Raw genomic sequence first — 13,683 nt, forward strand, 5'->3', positions numbered from 1 at the left:
CTCAGTTCATTACTGGCTTTGTGTTGTCAGGCCTGCAAGTTTTTTCCCCCACATAAACATGTAGAAGAATAATTCTGTGACATTTGGTGACATTTATAATGCAGGGGTGTTATGATCCTAGAATATACATCATAGCACATCTGTTCATGAGCAAGAAAAGGGAGTTGAGAACAGCTCCTTCCCTTCTGCCATCCGATTTCTAAATTGACTTTTGAACCCATGAATGCTACCTCACTTTTTTATTACTTCAGTTTTTGCACAATGTTTAAATTAACTATTTAATATACATATATATATTTGCTGTAATTGATTTACTTATTTATTTTCCAGATTAATCATGTATTGCATTGTACTGCTGCTGCTAAGTTAACAAATCGTGTGACATATGCTGGTGATATTAAACCTGATTCTGATTCTGAAAATAAGTTTGTGTCAAATTATTTACTTTTGAGTCCTGAAGAAAGGTCTCAGCCCAAACTTCGACAGTTTATTCATTTCCGTATGTGCTGCCTAACCTGCTAGGTTCCTCCAGTGTTTTGTGTGTGTTGCCGTAGAAGAATAAAGCCAGAATTACTCTGATCTCCACACCCAAACCACAGGTGGTGGGACATACACTACAGCTTGTATTTGAGGCATGTACTTGAAAACTTCCTGCTGGAATGGTAACAGATCCTGCTTGAAACATTTCTCTCCATAGATGATGCCTCTCCCACTGAGTTCCTCCTGTGTGTTGTGTGTTGCTCATGAATGGTGAGTTGTTTCATAGAACTGAAGTGCAGATGCATTCCCATGGTAATTCCTGACAAGTACTGTAGTATTTCAAGTTTTCTGATGTCCTAATCAAAACTCTGAAGGGTTTTGATAATGGCTGGTATTACCCGTCTTGAAAGATGCTGCCCAGAAGAAGGCAATGTCAAACGACTTCAGTAGTAAAACTTTCGAAGAGCAATCATAATAATGGATAGACCACATCATTCGACTCGACTCCTGATGTTGATGGTGATGAATCAAAACTTAAATCACATGCGACACCAGGACATATCATGTGGCCGTACATTTGCTATTGACGATACTTAGCGCTTTTTATCCTTGTCTTCTTAAATCAGTTGTACATGTTTTTTTAAAATCAATTTAGGGACAGTCCCTTGACTCACTGCAACATTGAATCTTTGTGCCTAACATGAGCTTTGAAGTGAATATATCCTGAAAGGGACAAACAGTGAAAAGGTAAAACAGTATGAAATAGAATGATTGTAAAGACTATTCCTTACATTTAAATATAGCTATGCTTTTAGTTTGGATGTGTAAGACTTTATTTTTGCCACTAATTGTAATGCACAACAGGTACCAGATTCTGCCTTCATCCAATTTATAAACGCTGACTTGCCTTGCATAATATTAATCTTAATGAACCCACATGCAGGAGAAGCCTTTGGGATGAGTGTAAAGCTTTAATTTGTTGGGAGGGGCAGCAATATTTGTGTATACCTCTCAGAGGAAGTTCAGGGGAGTCTGATGTAGCTTGGCAAATTGACTTCTCCTTTGATTTGTACACTGTGTCGCTGTTTATTAGATTCAGTAACATTTATTGATAGCCTCATCAATATGTCCAGATGCCTTTAACTTTGTTAACATTAAACCGTTTTCCTTCTGAGGGAGACCCTCGAGATCTGGGATGATTTGCTTCCACTCTGGTTTTGTGGCGTGACTTCTAAGGTGGTGAAAACCAGATTTTGCCACAAAACCATACATGGTTGGCAGGGTGGGTGGTAGTTTGTGAGATGGTGTTCTCCTCTTGCTGTTTATAACATGTGCCCTTTGTGTGCTCCCAGTGCATGGGCTTGAAATTAAGACCATAAAACTTCTAAACTTACCATTGCTGTTCAGTGTTGGTGTATTAGCTTTGTGGTGGGAATCAAATGTCCTGCAGCTTCCTAAAGTTAAATATTAACCCTGAGGACACTACTGTGAGGAACTTAGGAGGGAAAAAATAATGGGGCAATAGAGTGGTAGGAGGAAGACGGTTTCATGATGGTCATGAATCCTCCAATCAGGTAACAAGAAACCTTTCTACCTCCCATGGAGTAGTTGCTGTGCAGATGGATGTGTCAGGCAACTAGAGTGGCAGGTTTTCGTAACAAATCAGTGTCATTGACTTTACGAAAATGCATTACCTGACAAGGTCATTGATCAGAGTTTGTGCCTTTACTCTAGGGATCAAAAGAAGCCATGGTTTCTGTAGCATCAATCCAGCAACTTTTCACCCCAGCGTTCACTGTTGATATCCGGAAGGTTAAAAGTAATGCCAGGAAAATGACTGAGCGATGTCAGACTTTGGGAGTTCAACTCAGGCCACATATGAAAACTCACAAAACTCTGTAAGTACCAGGCTGATGAAATAGCAAACTGAAAAATCTGGAAATTCAGGAAGCCGGTGGAGAAATAGTTCAGTGTCCTAGGCCTGGAGGACTGGCGAAATCTGTTGTAGAACTGCACGTGGTTAAATTATTATTATTTTTATTCCATGGTATTCTGCAAAAGCTGAATCATCGGTACAGAAAAGATCTTAGAGCATTTTAAATATATGGGAAGAAGGTCAGTGGAAATTATTAATCAAAAAGATGTTTCTAACTTCTGTGACATTACATCAACCTCAATTCTTTGTCGGGAGAGACTGTGCAGGGTCTGAGCCACAGGGCATTGGGAGCGGAGTAGGGTAGGAGGTAAATGAGGGGGATTCTGAGGTAAGAGACAATGGATGGAACTCCGAGTCATGAGGCAAGAGGGAGGTGAGAAATGAGTCCAAGCCCAATCAGGAAGGGACACAGAGTCACAAAATCAAGGCAGAAGAAGTAGAGTTTAAAGCATAAAGAATTTGAAGGGAGAATGGAGGAAGAACACAAAGGGAGTCAGGGTTGACAGGTATTGAAAGTAAAGGCTGATTTATACTTGTGCGTACGGGCTACGCTGCTGCCTATGCCGTAGCCAGTGTGCGTTGGTGTGTGCCAAATTGCTAGTTGGCGGGGGGGTTTCAATGAGTTACTTTTCTGGGGAGGTGCACGTCACCCTAAGGCATAGGGTACGGCATTGGTGTGACACACAAGTATAAATCAGCCTTAACTCACGCGTTGCAGCAACGCAGAACACAACAAGTGTGACTGGTCTGCTTGGTAGCATCGCATTTCCGGTTGCTTCTTCTCCGCCATGTCTGTAGGCTGTGCGTACACCGATGCGAAATAGATGAACCAAATCGTTAAATCTACCTGCTGACATGCAAAAATGTTTGAAATGCATTTCCTCATCCATGTCTCTCATGAAGAAACTCAGCACAGTGGCATAGAAACCCTACCACCAACTTGCATTTTGGCGCACACCAACGCATGCTTACTACACTGATGAGCGATGTAGAAGTGAAAATCAGGGCTATGGCGTAGCCCGTATGCACAAGTATAAATCAGCCTTAACCTGTGGATCTTCAGGAATGAATTACAGGTGATTAGGCACCTGTGAAAATGTTGATGCAATTAGAACCTTGATTGGGACAATGCAGTTTCAGATATAGTGGCATTATATCATTAATATTAAGGTGTCCAATCACTTTTGCCAAGACAATTGAGGAAAAGGATTTTTGGGATAGTTTACTCCAAACCTTGTAACACTGAGAATCAGCAGATTGAAGGATACTTGTTAGCGTGTGGGGTGGGGTGGGGTGGGGTGGGGGGGGCAGAGGAAGCACAGAAACTAACACAGTTAAGAAATTATCAGGCGGAGAATAAGAATGGTTAACCAAAGAGGAATCTGTAAGAGGTTGACATTGTCAGCAGTTTCCAAAATAAACATACTGATAAAGTAAATAGATAATCAAGACTGTGATTTCAGATCTGCATTCCCTGTTTAATGTGGTAACACTGCATGCCCTTGCTTATCAAATATCTATTTACCTCCAATTGGGAAATGTTGAATATGTAAACCATGACTCTGGGGGTGTGGGCTTTTCAGCCAGGGCTCACTCCAAAGTCGCAAGAAACCCGATAACTTTTGTATACAGTATTGGAGACTCAGGAGACTGCGTTTGCTAAAATCTGAAGCAATACACAGACGACGGGAGGAATTCAGTAGGTCTTGCAGCAACTATGGATGGAAAAGGGTAGTTGAAATTTCTACCCATCCCTGGACTAGAAAGAAAGAGGGAAAACAACCAGTATGAAAAGGTGGTGGAAAGAGGTGAAGCAAGAACTGGCAGTTGATAGGTAGATGCAGGTGCAGGGAATTACCATAAAACCATAAGACATGGGAATAGAATTAGGCCATTCGATCTGCCTGACATTCTATCATTTACTTTACCTCTCAGACAAAATTATTCTACCTTCTACCTTTGACACCCTTACAAATCAAGAACCTATCAGCCTCCACTTTAAATATACCCAATGACTCCACAGCCATCTATGGCACTGAATTCCACAGATTTACTACCCTATGGCTAAAGAACTTCTTTCTCATCTCCGTTGTAAAGTGAAGTCCCTGTATTCTGAGGCTGTGCCCTCTGGTCCTAGACTTTCTCAATATGGAAAACATCCTTTCCACATCTCTCTACTGAGACTTTTCAATGTTTGGTAGGTTTCAATGAGATTTCCCCTCCTCGTTCTTCTAAATTCCAGTAAGTACAGGCCCACAGCCATCATATTCTCCCATACATTACCATTGCTGGAATCATTCTAATGAATCTCCTCTGGGCCCTCTCCAAAGCCAGCATGTTTTTCTTAGATAATGGGCCCAAAACTGTTCATAATACTCCAAATGAAGTCTGAACAATGCCTTATAAAACTTCAGCCTTACTTTTATTTTCCAGTCATCTCAAAATGAAATCACAAACAAGATAAAATCTGCAGATGCTGGAAATCCAGGCAACACCCACAGACTACTGAAGGAACTCATCAGGCCAGGAAGCATCGATGGAAAAGAGTACAGTTGACATTGTGTGCTAAGATCCTTCAGCAGGACTCCTTTTCAGCTTCCCAAGCACCTTCTCTTACAGTACCAACTATACTCATTTCTGCTCTCTAACATGCTCAAATTTCTGGAATACTGTTGTCTTTATTTTTAGTTCCTCCAACATTTATTTTTCCCCAATTATTGCCTCTCCAGCATCATTTTCCAGCAGTCCAGAATCCACACTTGTCTCTCTATTACACTTCATATGCACATCTAAGAAAAAAAATCTGTTATCTCTGTTTATATTATTGGCTAACTTACCTTCATATTTCATCTTTTTCTCTCTCAATTACTTTTTTTTAGCTGCCTTCTATAGATTTTCAAAAGTTTCCCCATCCTCTAGCTTTCCACTAATTTTTGCCTCATTGTGTTCCCTCTCTTTTGCTTTTTTGCTGTCTTTGACTTCTTTTGTTAGCCTCAGCCTCTTCCCTTTAAAACATTTCTTCATCTTTGGGATGTATCCATCCTGCATCTTCCGAATTGCTCTCAGAAATTCCAGCTTTTGCAGCTCTACCATCATCTCTGCTAGTGTCTCCTTCCAATTAACTTTGGCCAGCTCCTCTCTCGTGTCCCTGTAGTTCCATGTAATACTGATATAGGGTACAAGGTGAATTCTATCATATTATGATCATTGTCTCCTAAGGGTTCCTTTACCTTAAGCTCCCTGTTCAAATCTGGTTCATTACACAACACCCAATCCAGAATTGCCATTTCCCTAGTGGGCTTGAACACAAGCTGCTCGAAAAAGCAATCCCCTAGGGATTCTACAAATTCTCTCTCTTGGGATCCAACACCAACTTGATGTTCCCAATCTACCTGCATACTGAAATCCACTGTGACCGTTGTAGCATTGCCCTTTTTACCTTTTCTATCTCCCATTGTAATTTATACCTTATATTTTAGCTACTCTTTGGAGGTTTGTATTGCTTTTGGAGGCAGTATTATTGTAGACCCATCACACCCTGGACATCACCTGTTCCAACTCCTTCCTTCTGGTAGGCGCTTTAGATCACTGTATGCCAGGACAAATAGGTACAAGAACAGTTTCTCTCTGTATGCCATCAGTCTTATGAACACTTGAATCTTAGTCTATTATAAATCAAGTCCACCTGTACATTCAATGAGGTGGACCTCATTGTATATAGTTTATGATTATTTGCACTATTGTTTTTGTTTGCTTGTAATTCTGTACAGAGAGAGCTCAGGGAAACTGGCTTTAAATTCCCTGTATGTGTCCTCTTACTTGTCAATAATAAAGGATTCTGATTCTGATTCTGACTCCCGTAAGAGTCTTTTACCTTTGCCGTTTCTTATCTCTACTCAGAAGGATTTTACATCTTCTTATACTATATCACTTCTTTCTAAGGTTTTGATTTTACTAACAAAGCCACCCAACACCATCTAACCATCAGTCTGTCCTTTCTATAATGATGTGCATCCTTAGATATTAAGCTCCCAGCTGTGATCTTCTTTCAGTCACAACGAGGTGATGTCTGCAGTGTCATATATGCCAATTTCTAAATGCGCTACAAGTCCATCTATCGTATTACATATACCCTGTGCATTTAGATTTTACACCTTCAGTCCTGTAATTCATCATCCTTTTCAATTTTGTCTTCATGTAACCTGAGGTTAAATACTTATCTCTTTTTAAATGTTTTGTCTTTTTTTTTACCTTGGGCACTCTCTTTCCCTTTTGCAAATTGTTGACAATGCCCCCATTCACAGCCCTAGTTATGTTATTTGCCAGGATCTTGGTCCCAGCATGCTTTGGGTAGAGCCAATCCTGTCAGAACAGCTCCCCCCTTCCCCAGTACTGCAATGTCCCACAAGTTCAAACCCACTTTCCCCACACCAATCTTTGAGCCACATTTTAGCTCTCTGATCCTGCTAACTCTGTGCCAATTTGCACTTGGCTCAGTTAACAATCCAGAGTTGATTAGCAGATGCATGAGGAGAAAGAGTGGGAATGATGTCAGAAGCTTGGAGGTGATAGGTGGAAGTGACAAAGGGCTGAAGAAGACGGAATCTGATTGGAAAGGACAATAGAGTATGGAACAAAGACAGAGCGGTGGGGAGGGTAACTGTTGGGAGGACTGTGTGTGGCTGATGGGCGGTTGTGGAAGGGCAAGGAATTAGGGTGATGTGGCCAGTTAGATCAGGTGGAAAGGGAGGAAAAAAAAGGGAAAAGGGACGGGGGGGGGGGGGTGGTTAGTTTGAGAATTTGTTGTTCATGCTGCCAATTTGGAGACTGTCCAGGCATAACATGAGGTGTTATTCCTCTAATCTGCAATTACCTTTGACCTGGAAATGGTAGTGGGGGAGGGGTGGCTTTATAGATTAGGCAGTGCCCAAGGGGAAAAACCTGGTAGTGGTAGTGGGGGAGGCTTAGCAGATCATGCTGTCATGGGTGGGGAAACAAAGTTGATATTTAAGGTCAAACACATCTTGTCAGAACTATGAAAGGCAGAAAACAAGTAAGTTGAAAATTGCAGAAGGAACGGGGGAAGGGCATGTATCTGAGGCCAGCGTTACTATGGTGATAAATTGCTGACAAAGCCAACTGGTTTGTAAGTTAATGAAAGTACTTAGACGAGAGCACAACCTAAAGCTGTTGCATGCAGTGCTAAAGGAAGTGTCCAATTGATTATGCAGTGCTAATCGAGAGAAAAAACATGACTCAGTATTACATTCCAACCATTGACTCCATGTATTTGGAAAGCACTGGGTTCAAATCTCATGGGAATCTGTCCCACTTCAGATCCTGCTGTAGAACAGTGTTGGAGATGGCTCAGGCTTCAGCGTGACCATGCCATGTGGATTTTCATCCCTCTCAGATGAAAGTGCCTGCACCAAGTGAAAAATAAGCTACAGTAAATAGTTCGAGCTGTTGTTAAAATTTGTTCCAGGTATTATGAAGCAATTCTTGATAGACCGAGGTGGATGTTTTGAGTTCATTAATGTCATGGATGGAACAATATTTTAAAATTATTTCTATATGGGTTTGTAGAGGACATCAGATAATGTTTCACACAAAAAGTTATCAGAATATTGAGGCTTACACGCTTGTAGGTAGCCATGTGACAAACTGTTTGATATGTACGAGAGCGGGAGGGTGCTCTGATTAGTTTCAAGCATCCACATAAAGCTTGTGGCTTCTGCTTTTCTAATTTCAGGGAGTGTGCAGATATAATGACTAGAGGCTCTCAACGCTGCATTGTTGTTTCTACGTTGACTGAAGCCCGTTTCTATGCTGACAATGGCTATGATGATATCCTGTATGCCTATCCATTGCCTATTGACAAGGTGGAAGCCTGTGCAGAGCTAGCAGAAAGACTGGAGATGTTCCACGTGCTGGTTGACAGTGAGGTGGCTGTGCTAGAGCTCAAGAGGAGACGTCTGCGAGACAAGAAGTCGTGGCTGGTCTGGTTAAAGTTGGACTGCAACAATGGAAGAGGTGAAGTGGCTTGGTGTGATGTATGGACTAGGAAAGGAGAGGAAAGATGAAAGGGCTATTCATTATCAAACCATTCAATGCAGGAGACATAGCAGGGATCCACCATGTGGCGATGACTGTAAAATCTTATGATGGGTGAAGGATTAAATGTTGTCCTGGGTACAGTGGAGAATACTTGGGAGAGTCCAGGGTACTAAGGGTAATGGGCCATTCTGGGAAAGTTAGAGTATTGTGATACTCAGTCTTAGATCAGTGGGGTTATCTTAATCGTGATGTCAGAAGAAATGTATTGAAACCCTGTATTTGAGGTTCACTACATTGACTTGTTTTTATTCTAATTGCGTCCTTCCTAATTTACATTGTTAATTTGTGTTTTTCTTGTGAGTGTTGTCTATCTGTGTACCTGTGATGCTGCTGCAGGTAAGTTTTTCATTGGACTTGTGCATATGACAATAAATTCGATGACTGATGTATTGACTTATATTTGTAGTTCAGTGCGGCTCCAGGAAAAATTTCATAAGTCAATAGAGGCATTAAAGTCAGATCCTGTCACTCCACTTGGATGGATATAAAGTTCTATTACCATGTAATATCCTTTGTCTTCACATGTTATCTTTTGCCTTCCAGCTATCTCAAACCTGAACTATTGCTTTCTATTCACTCTTCCCCATTTATTTACTCTAAAACATATTATTTCTGTACTTTCTGAGTTCTGATCTAAGTACATCAATTTGAAATATTAACGATTCTCTCTCCATAGATGCTGAGTGTTTCTGCAATTTTCCCTTTTTGCTTTAGATTGCCAATTTCTGACCTATTTTGAGACTGTAAGATCCTGTGGCATGACTGACAGAAGAGGAAGGAAGTTGGAAGAGGAATCGATTTTCCCTCAACCAGCATTTCTACAACAAGTATCCCACCGATATCATGTTACTATTTGTGGGACATAATACTGGCTGACATTTCCTTACATTCCCACAATGTTTATATTTCAAATGGTTATGAAAAACTGAGATTTTCTGTATATACTCTGTACATGTAAGTTCTTTATTTTGTTAAAACATTGTGCTTTGATGGGACAGTTAGCTACTAGATGAATTCATTTTGATAGGAACACTATGGTGTATATAAACCTAAGGTGGCATGGTAGTAACTCTTTACAGTGCCAGTGGCTGGGGTTCAATTCATGCCACTGTCTATAGGGAATTTATACATTCTCTCCCTGACTGTGTGAGTCTCTGTCAGATGCTTTAGTTTCCTCCCCCATCAGTTAGTAAGTAGATTGTTTGTTCTCCCCATGACCATGTAGGTTTCTTTCAAGTGCTCTAATCTTCTCCCATATTTCCAACTGTACATGTTAAGTTGTAGGCATGCTATGTTGGCGTTAAAAGCATGCCGGCACCATGGCTGCCCCCAGCACATCCTTGGACTGTGTTGGTTGTTGATCCAAAATGATGCATTTCACTGTGAGTTTTGATGTTTCAATATACATGTGACAAGTAAAAGTAATCTTTAATCTTTATGAACAATGAGCAGAAGTAGGCTAAGTTTGGTCCAGTACATGCGTACATCAGAAATGGGAGCAGGCATAGGCCATTTGGACCTTTGAACCTGCTGCACTTTTCTTCAGGATCATTGCAGATGGACACCATTTTCCCTGCACTACCCTTTGAAGTTGTGACCCTGTCTTTGATTCCTTTTTCAGGGAAGAACCTTCCCTGCATTCGCTTAATGAATCGTGGAAGCATTTTGAAAGTTTCTATGAGATATCTCATTCTTCAAAACACAAGGGAATACTGTTTCAGTCTGCTCAATCATTCCTCATATGGCAAAACTTTATTGCATTTCACTATGCCAAATACATCCTTTTTAAAGTAAGGAGATCAAAACCATAGATGATACCCACAGTGGGGTCTCACTGGAGCCCTATATAATTGCATGTAGACACCCTTCAGGCCGGTACTCAAATCCTTTCATAACTAAGACCAACTTGTGATTTATCTTCCTAACTATTTGATGCACCTGCATGTTACCCTTCAGTGAATTATACACACCAAAGTCCTTTAGGACAGAATCTACCAACTGAACAAGGTTTACTTTTTTTTCAAGCTCTCACTTAATTTGTATGTATTCACTCCTTACAGCCTCTCCCTTTTTATCATTCCACTTCCTTTTGGTAAAATGACATTTGGTCCCCTCAGCCAAATTTTGACAAAGAAAGTGAACAGCTGGTCACTTTGGTATCCCACTAGTCATAATCTGCAACCTGGAAAAAAATCTGTTTATTCCCAATCTTTGCTTTCTATCCATCAACAAATTCTGAATCCAGGCTAGTGTATGCCATGTGATCCAATCTTGCCCACCCATCTGTGTGAAATCTTACCAAAACCCTAATGTAAAAACAAATACTCCCTATCAACGGGATATGCGGTATTTTCTATTCCCCTTGCTCTATTCCACTGCTCTCAAAGAACTCCAAATCGAACTGGCAAACTTAGTTTTACTTTTATAGTTCCATGCCAACTGTGTTCAGTCCTTTTGTAGGTATTCTGTTACAATATTCTTTATAGATTTCCTTACTCTGACGTTAAGCTAACAGGTTTGTGGATCTCACTTTTCTCATTTTCTGCCTTTTTAAATAGTGGAGTCACATTTTGCTCTCTTCCAATTCAGAATCTGTGGAATTTCAAGTAACCAGTCTGTTCACTATTCAATAGCCACTTTTCCTGAAAGTGGGTGTCAAGGTAGTGGAGGGTTGATCGCAACACTATTGCAGCTCAGGGCATTGTAGTTTGGAGTTCAATCTCCCCCTCCCCTCTCAGGGGTCTCTGTACTTTCTCCTGGTGGAATGTGTGGCTTTACTCCAGGCTGCTTGGTTTTCTCCCAGTCTAAAGATGCAGTGGTTAGGTTAATTGGTCAGTTTAAATCGACCCCTGATTATGTTAAGGTTAAATCGATGTTGTTGTGGGCTGCTGGGCTAGAGGGGTCTATTCCACCCTACGTCTCTAAGTAAATAAAAATACAATCTGGATTGTATAACATCAAGTCCTTGGAATTTGTCACCTTTCAGTCTTACCAGTCCCTAGTATGTCTACTTAAAATCAATATTAAGTCCCCCATGCTTGTTAGATCTCTGGTTCTCTGGCAGGTTTTGTTTTGTGAAAGCAGCCACAGAAGTATGGGTTTAACTTCTCTGCCACTTGTTTCTCCCTCATTACAAATTCTTCTGCCGCTGTCTGGCAGGGACTGACTTTTCTCTTTACTTGGCTTTTGTCTGAAATCCTGTGTAGAAGCTCTTACAGTCCTTTTTCCTGTTCCTGCCAGTTTGCTGTCACTGTATCTTTCCATTTGTTACCAATTCTGTGGTCGTCCTTTGTAAAGTTCTAAAACCCTTGCTGTCCTCAGGCTTGTGTGCTGCTGTTTCTGCCCTCTGCAGTCTATCAAATGAATCTCCTTGGCTAAAGAGTTCCACGATTATGATCCAGTGCTGATGACAGAATGGGTAATACATTTCTGAGATTGGATGTTGTTCCTGTCTTACGATCAATGGCATTCCGTTGCATCTGCTTTCCTTATTCCTTATCCCTTTGTAGGTGAAAGCTGCAGATCAGGGAGACCCGGACAAGGAAATCTTAAGACTTTGCTTCAATATATCATGCATGTGAACACACTGCAGCCAGACAGCTGGTGCTGAGGGGAATGAGTTTTTGGTGCTGGATAGGGTGGTATTTGGGTGTGTTGCTTTATCCTAAACGATGTTGAGGTCCTTGAAGCATTGGAGCAGCACTTTTTTAACCAGTTTGCAAGTATTCCATGACTTTTGTGACTTGTGCTTTGTAGATGGTACAAAACCTTTGGGGAGTTGGGAGAATAATCATTCACTCAAAGATACTCTAGCTCCTGGCCTGCTATCGTCACCACGAGTTTTTCTGGGGTGGTCCAGTTACCTTGCTGATTGCAGTGATCTAGGATGCTGATGCCATTGATGATCAGCTGGAGCTGAATAACAATTTCTAGCTGGAAATTGTCGCTGTTGTACACTTGTAGCATTTCTTGCCGTTTCTGAGCCAAGTCTGTATGATGCTTCGGCTTTCTGTCATGCAGAAATTAATTCTAAGTTCATATTCAGATTCAACACATTACTTTTAATTAGGTAAGCACAGCAGTCAACTTGTCTAGCAAAATTCCACAGAGCACAGTAAGAAAGATGAGGAAGTTTATTTGTTTCCGGTAATGTAGGTCAAAGGAGAAGTATTAGTTAGACAACAGTTTTTTTTCAATTATTCTATTAAACTCACTTTCTTAGTCTGAGGGCATGATACTCACTTAGTGGCCACTATTAGGTACACCTGTAAACCTGCTCGTTAATGTAAATATCTAATCAGCCAATCATGTGGCAGCAACTCAACGTGTGAAAGCATGCAGACATGGTCAAGAAGTTCAGTTGTTGTTCAGACCAAACATCAGAATGGGGAAGAAATGTGATCTAAGTGAATGATTGTCAGATGGGGTGGTTTGAGTATTTCAGAATCTGCTGATCTCCTGGGATTTTCACACACAACAGTCTCTTGAGTTTACAGAGAATGGCGTAAAAAACAAAAGCATCCAGTGAGCAGCAGTTCTGTAGGTGAAAATGCCTTGTTAATGAGAGAGGCCAGACTGGCTCAAGCTGAAAAAGTAACTCAAATAACCACAACAGTGGTGTGCAGAAGAGCATCTCTGAATGTACAACACATCGAACCTTGAAGTGGATGGGCTACAGCAGCAGGAGACCATGGACATACACTCAGTGTTCACTTTATTAGGTATAGGAGGTACTTAACAAAGCAACCACTTGGTGTATTTGGTACAAACATCTCCGCAGAATAATGATGTGGCTATCTGAACTAGGTATATCCAGGGTCGTTTTCAACCTGACCATGAGCTGCAGGGTTCTCAATGTCTCTTGGCAATGATAAGATTTCTGCTCCAGACCAAGAAGATTTATGAATTTTATACAAATTGCTACCATCAAATTTTACTTCAGATTTGCAGTGGCTGCATTTTTTTAAAATGTAATTGTCTTTCTATTGAACTTTCTTTGTAACTTGCAGATTTTTCAATGTAAAGGGAGATTGAGAGCTGCTTTAGCTGCACTTTTCATTGGCGTGACGAAGATGAGGAAGGTCAGAAGGTGGCAAATCTTTGGCATGGCAGCCAGGGTTCAAGGCAGGAAATCGATGGGACATGGTAAT

The 13,683-nt window shown here is 40.9% G+C and overlaps 1 protein-coding gene across 3 annotated transcripts in view; it reads left to right on the forward strand.

The window, feature by feature from the left end:
- The first annotated feature begins 1,144 nt into the window (after positions 1-1,144).
- The window catches only part of zgc:162816 (uncharacterized protein LOC571260 homolog), a 50,425-nt gene continuing 37,886 nt past the window's right edge, over positions 1,145-13,683 (forward strand). For all 3 annotated transcript variants that reach the window (XR_009512966.1, XM_059973889.1, XM_059973895.1), the window contains exons 1-3: positions 1,145-1,227; positions 2,215-2,378; positions 8,169-8,449. Coding sequence is in view for 2 of the 3 variants with exons in the window: in XM_059973889.1 (XP_059829872.1) it covers positions 2,230-2,378; positions 8,169-8,449 (430 nt within the window). In the remaining variant the exon portion in view is untranslated. The remainder of the gene's footprint in view (positions 1,228-2,214; positions 2,379-8,168; positions 8,450-13,683) is intronic.

The sequence above is a fragment of the Hypanus sabinus genome, chromosome 1 (genome assembly GCF_030144855.1).
Source record: "Hypanus sabinus isolate sHypSab1 chromosome 1, sHypSab1.hap1, whole genome shotgun sequence".
NCBI classification, from domain to species: domain Eukaryota; kingdom Metazoa; phylum Chordata; class Chondrichthyes; order Myliobatiformes; family Dasyatidae; genus Hypanus; species Hypanus sabinus.